Source organism: Oncorhynchus mykiss, chromosome 25, assembly GCF_013265735.2.
Source record: "Oncorhynchus mykiss isolate Arlee chromosome 25, USDA_OmykA_1.1, whole genome shotgun sequence".
NCBI classification, from domain to species: Eukaryota; Metazoa; Chordata; class Actinopteri; order Salmoniformes; family Salmonidae; genus Oncorhynchus; species Oncorhynchus mykiss.
In genome coordinates this window covers 36,277,390-36,283,389 of record NC_048589.1, presented here as the reverse complement: position 1 = coordinate 36,283,389, position 6,000 = coordinate 36,277,390, and the positions used below count along the sequence as shown (strand labels likewise).

General features: G+C 43.4%; 1 protein-coding gene across 6 annotated transcripts in view; it reads right to left on the bottom strand.

The window, feature by feature from the left end:
* Positions 1 to 1,251: 1,251 nt before the first annotated feature.
* Positions 1,252 to 6,000, bottom strand: part of LOC110505844 (DNA (cytosine-5)-methyltransferase 3A) — a 59,518-nt gene continuing 54,769 nt past the window's right edge. For 3 of the 6 annotated variants that reach the window (XM_036962603.1, XM_036962607.1, XM_036962608.1), the window contains 8 exons: positions 5,795 to 5,879; positions 4,926 to 5,071; positions 3,724 to 3,814; positions 3,469 to 3,617; positions 3,025 to 3,125; positions 2,592 to 2,661; positions 2,220 to 2,338; positions 1,252 to 1,912 (listed from right to left, as the gene is read on the bottom strand). In XM_036962603.1, the coding sequence (XP_036818498.1) occupies positions 1,771 to 1,912; positions 2,220 to 2,338; positions 2,592 to 2,661; positions 3,025 to 3,125; positions 3,469 to 3,617; positions 3,724 to 3,814; positions 4,926 to 5,071; positions 5,795 to 5,879 (903 nt within the window). In that variant the 3' untranslated portion in view covers positions 1,252 to 1,770. The remainder of the gene's footprint in view (positions 1,913 to 2,219; positions 2,339 to 2,591; positions 2,662 to 3,024; positions 3,126 to 3,468; positions 3,618 to 3,723; positions 3,815 to 4,925; positions 5,072 to 5,794; positions 5,880 to 6,000) is intronic. The other 3 variants (XM_036962605.1, XM_036962606.1, XM_036962604.1) reach the window with 3 other exon arrangements.

Here is a 6,000-nt window from a genome sequence, read left to right as displayed (position 1 = left end):
CCTTTTGCTGCGATTACAGCTGTAAGTCGCTTGGGGTATGTCTCTATCAGTTTTGCACATCGAGAGACTGACATTTTTTCCCATTCCTCCTTGCAAAACAGCTCGAGCTCAGTGAGGTTGGATGGAGAGCATTTGTGAACAGCAGTTTTCAGTTCTTTCCACAGATTCTCGATTGGATTCAGGTCTGGACTTTGACTTGGCCATTCTAACACCTGGATATGTTTATTTTTGAACCAATCCATTGTAGATTTTGCTTTATGTTTTGGATCATTGTCTTGTTGGAAGACAAATCTCCGTCCCAGTCTCAGGTCTTTTGCAGACTCCATCAGGTTTTCTTCCAGAATGGTCCTGTATTTGGCTCCATCCATCTTCCCATCAATTTTAACCATCTTCCCTGTCCCTGCTGAAGAAAAGCAGGCCCAAACCATGATGCTGCCACCACCATGTTTGACAGTGGGGATGGTGTGTTCAGCTGTGTTGCTTTTACGCCAAACATAACGTTCTGCATCTGACCAGAGCACCTTCTTCCACATGTTTGGTGTGTCTCCCAGGTGGCTTGTGGCAAACTTTAAACAACATTTTTTATGGATATCTTTAAGAAATGGCTTTCTTCTTGCCACTCTTCCATAAAGGCCAGATTTGTGCAATATACGACTGATTGTTGTCCTATGGACAGAGTCTCCCACCTCAGCTGTAGATCTCTGCAGTTCATCCAGAGTGATCATGGGCCTCTTGGCTGCATCTCTGATCAGTCTTCTCCTTGTATGAGCTGAAAGTTTAGAGGGACGGCCAGGTCTTGGTAGATTTGCAGTGGTCTGATACTCCTTCCATTTCAATATTATCGCTTCCTTGGGATGTTTAAAGCTTGGGAAATCTTTTTGTATCCAAATCCGGCTTTAAACTTCTTCACAACAGTATCTCGGACCTGCCTGGTGTGTTCCTTGTTCTTCATGATGCTCTCTGTGCTTTTAACGGACCTCTGAGACTATCACAGTGCAGGTGCATTTATACGGAGACTTGATTACACACAGGTGGATTGTATTTATCATCATTAGTCATTTAGGTCAACATTGGATCATTCAGAGATCCTCACTGAACTTCTGGAGAGAGTTTGCTGCACTGAAAGTAAAGGGGCTGAATAATTTTGCACACCCAATTTTTCAGTTTTTGATTTGTTAAAAAAGTTTGAAATATCCAATAAATGTCGTTCCACTTCATGATTGTGTCCCACTTGTTGTTGATTCTTCACAAAAAAATACAGTTTTATATCTTTAGGTTTGAAGCCTGAAATGTGGCAAAAGGTCGCAAAGTTCAAGGGGGCCGAATACTTTCGCAAGGCACTGTACATACTGTACATACAGTATCATCAACTCTCTTTCAGATCTTTTCCAATCATCCAATCCTAGTCCTTATTCTAAAAGCCACACAGATCCTAGTTTCTTCTTTCTCAGTGCCTTGAGAAGAAAGCCTTGTCTCAAGTATAGCTTGCACAAATAAATCAATTAAAAAAATACTGGATAACACTGCTAAAAGGTAAAATGACATATACATATTAAATAGAATAAGAAGTACATTTCAAATTACAAGAAATAATTTGAAATATTTACTTTCATGATGTTTTGCTTGCCTGGGAAATGATTCCAGGTACCAGGGAGTAGTATAATTTCACCAATGCTCATGTTTCTGGTTACAACATTAGTTCTATGTTTGTGATGGTCTAGTTAAGTCAAGTCTTGTTAAACGCAGGTGATCTTGTTGAGTCAAGTCTTGTTAAACGCAGGCAAAATATTCTTTGAGTGGTGCAAACAAGTGTCGGATGACCGGTACACTCCACGACCTTCCCAGAAGCCTTTGCCTGGCCAGCCGACTCATGTTGGACACGTCTGTGTAATGGACTGGGAAGCCAAACACCCTGGGGAAGGAGACAGTAACCAGACAGCCACCAGAGGGAACAAGAGACAGAGAGACAGACAGCGCAGGAGACAGATGGATAAATACAGAGGGACAAAGAGAGGATAGAGAATTAGTGACATAGGACTATGTTTTCATGTGAGATTGACTTTAGGTCCTTTATAGAAGCCTACATTGGAATCATATATATTACTTTCTGTAAGGGAATCATTTTATAATAAAGATGTATGCCACTGTGAAAAACTGCTCATAATAAAGTCATTTAATTATGGTATGATTAATGAATTTGAAAGGTAATCAGTTCCTACCTCTCCATCTCAGTGCACCAAAGAATGTCCTCCTTCTCGTTCATGAAGACGGGAAAGTGCTGGTCTTTACCCTGCTTAATGGAATTAGAGCGAGTGGTGATGGTCCTCACTTTGCCAAACTGAGGGGAAACCAGATGGTGAACACACTAAGTGGCTGGTGCATAAGAATAGGACAATCAAGAATCGTTTACAGACCAAATTGTTCATATGACCAAACATTTAATTTGACTGTTCAAAAGGTACTCACACTCAACTTATTTTTTTCTTGAACTAAGTTAATCAAATTAATGAACTATATAAATGACATATTTGGCCATATGCATAATTTGTACAATAAAAAAAAAAAAAAAAAAAAATAGATGAATAAGTGACCTTCGCTGTTCTGCCGTGCTCCAAACAGTCCTGAAGGTCTAGTCTGTCAGTGAACATGGCCGTCAAGGGCCTGAAGAGGAATACAGATGGGAAAGTAAGAGATGTGTGAAAATACAGAGTGAGAGAGAGAGACAGCGAGAGAGAGAGAGGGCGAGTGAAAGAGAGAGTAAGAGCGAGAGAAAGAGAGTGAGTGAGCGAGAGGAGGAGAGCGTGAGAGAGAGAGGAGAGAGAGAGAGAGAGAGAGAGGGGAGAGAGAGAGAGCGTGAGAGAGAGAGGGGAGAGAGAGCGTGAGAGAGAGAGGGGAGAGAGAGAGAGAGAGAGGGGAGAGATAAAAAAGGTGATCAGGATTATTTAGTTCCTGGGTTTGACTGGCTCAGGAACTAGCCCAGGTATAAATTGTTTTAGGTGACAGGCTCGCTGTTTCTTCCCTCACCGTTCTCTCACCAACCTGTTCATGCCAGGCAGGTTGCCCCAGAAGTAGCGAGCACGGTGGGCAGCAGTCACCTCCTTGGCATCGATCATTACCGGGTTACACTGGAAGAGGAGAGACAGGATATTCATTTAACCTTTATTTAACCAGGTTATTGAAGACACATTCTCTTTTGCAATAATTACCAGAAGAATGTAGTGAAGATAATATTTTGTATAAGGAAAATGTCATACAATGATCAATTAATATGTTTAAATTAACAGTTTAAACTGCTCCTTCATAACCTAACTAGTATATTGACAGCATGCACTGTCAATTATCACCACTAGGCATTCATTATACGTGAATCCATATTCCACTGGATGACTGATATACATGACTTACATGACTGAAATATAGTATCATTTGTTCTTCTAGAAGTTATATAGTCTCTGTAAAGGAACAAACCTCTAGAAAGCGAGAGATGTCCCTCTTGTCACTGACGCCCATTGCCACCACGTTTTCAAAGAGCCAGAAGAACGGTCGGTTGTCGCCCTCTTTGGGCCGAGCCTCGTGCAGCAGGCGGTAGAACTCAAAGAACAGCCGACCAGTGCCCTCTACAGGACAGACAGAGAAGGACAGGCATATGAAATTCAGCTACAGGAAATAAGTCTTCAGCAGGCCCAGAACACAAGTGATAAATGGTAAAGAGTTGTCACCTACCATAAAGACCCTTCCTAGCTGGGTTGACAATAGAGAGGTCGTTACACGGACTTCCACCAATCACTAAGTCAAAGGGGCCCCACTCGTGTAACTGTTAACGAGGGAGAGAGAGAACAGGAAAACAACGAGAGAAAGGAGGAGGACAGGAGATAAGAAAGACAAAATAGACTGATTATTCAACTAAGAGACACATTTTGTGTTATATGAAGTGTTATTGTAATAACTCTCACTGATAGGCACCTTACAATCTTTCTCATTTGGGTTAAGAGACTGTGGCTAGGGCGTTCGTCTTTGAGCCAGGCTATTGGGATATCCTTATTGAGAGACTGTGGCTAGGGCGTTCGTCTTTGAGCCAGGCTATTGGGATATCCTTATTGAGAGACTGTGGCTAGGGCGTTCGTCTTTGAGCCAGGCTATTGGGATATCCTTATTGAGAGACTGTGGCTAGGATGTTCGTCTTTGCGCCAGGCTATTGGGATATCCTTATTGAGAGACTGTGGCTAGGGCGTTCGTCTTTGAGCCAGGCTATTGGGATATCCTTATTGAGAGACTGTGGCTAGGGCGTTCGTCTTTGAGCCAGGCTATTGGGATATCCTTATTAAGAGACTGTGGCTAGGATGTTCGTCTTTGAGCCAGGCTATTGGGATATCCTTATTGAGAGACTGTGGCTAGGGCGTTGGTCTTTGAGCCAGGCTATTGGGATATCCTTATTGAGAGACTGTGGCTAGGGCGTTCGTCTTTGAGCCAGGCTATTGGGATATCCTTATTGAGAGACTGTGGCTAGGACGTTCATCTTTGAGCCAGGCTATTGGGATATCCTTATTGAGAGACTGTGGCTAGGGCGTTCGTCTTTGAGCCAGGCTATTGGGATATCCTTATTGAGAGACTGTGGCTAGGGAGTTCGTCTTTGAGCCAGGCTATTGGGATATCCTTATTGAGAGACTGTGGCTAGGACGTTCATCTTTGAGCCAGGCTATTGGGATATCCTTATTGAGAGACTGTGGCTAGGGCGTTCGTCTTTGAGCCAGGCTATTGGGATATCCTTATTGAGAGACTGTGGCTAGGATGTTCGTCTTTGAGCCAGGCTATTGGGATATCCTTATTGAGAGACTCTGGCTAGGGTGTTCGTCTTTGAGCCAGGCTATTGGGAGTGACCTTGATCTAGTCTCACAGTTCATAACGTTATACTGTATGATACTCACATGTTTGCGTGTGACGTTCCTCACGTCGCCCACGTACATGATGCGTCCCTGATGCCTGACGATGCCCACCGTGATAGAGTCCTCACACACCTCCGACGCCACATAGCGCTCCACCTGGATACCCAGCTCCTTTAGCACCAGCAGACCTAAAGGTCAGAGGTCAATGAGTTCAAACAGTAGCATGTTGTTGCTCTTTTGATGGACGCCATGACTTCCTGGACAACACTGACAGTTGTTGCTGAGTGGATTATCCTGGTTAAATAGAGTGGATGATTCTATTTATATAATGATTAACTTGAAATTGATGAACTGAATGACAGAATACAGACACAACGCTGAAGGTCTGGCCTGAGGCGCACCATTAATTAGCATTCACAGTGGTTGCCTTTTCTTTTTACAGGAGTGGGAATTCCAACTTCTTTTGTATTTTTGTGTGGTTTTATTAAACAGATAGGGAAGTGAAGGACAGACAGGAAAGGTATGAGAAGTGCACTGCTAGACAATATGGTTAAACAGCATACTGTGTGGATTAGTTTTCTATCCATCCATCCATCCATCCATCCATCCATCCATCCATCCATCCATTCATTCATTCATTCATTCATTCATTCATTCATTCATTCATTCATTCATCCATCCATCCATCCATCCATCCATCCATCCATCCATCCATCCATCCATCCATCCAAGACAGTCAGTGTAGTAAATATAGTCATGAGTTAGGGGGCCAGTCCCAGTGAAACCTGAGGCGGGCAGAACATTTTGTAGAGACAGAGACTTTCAGAGGGTTTTGTGTCAAGGAGAGGAGAGGAGGGGAAAGAGAGGGGAAGAAGGAGAGAAGAGAACAGGAGGGGAGAGTCCTGTCTAACCTGTTGCTATGCCGTCGAACAGTGACAGGACACGAATCGGTTGTCTCTTCTCTGCCATGACTGGAGGGTAAAGCTTTGGTTGTTCCTGTGAAACAAGAGAGAGAGAGAGAGAGAGAGAGAGAGAGAGAGAGAGAGAGAGAGAGAGAGAGAGAGAGAGAGAGAGAGAGAGAGAGAAGATACGGCTCAGTTTTGATCCAGAGGAGAGG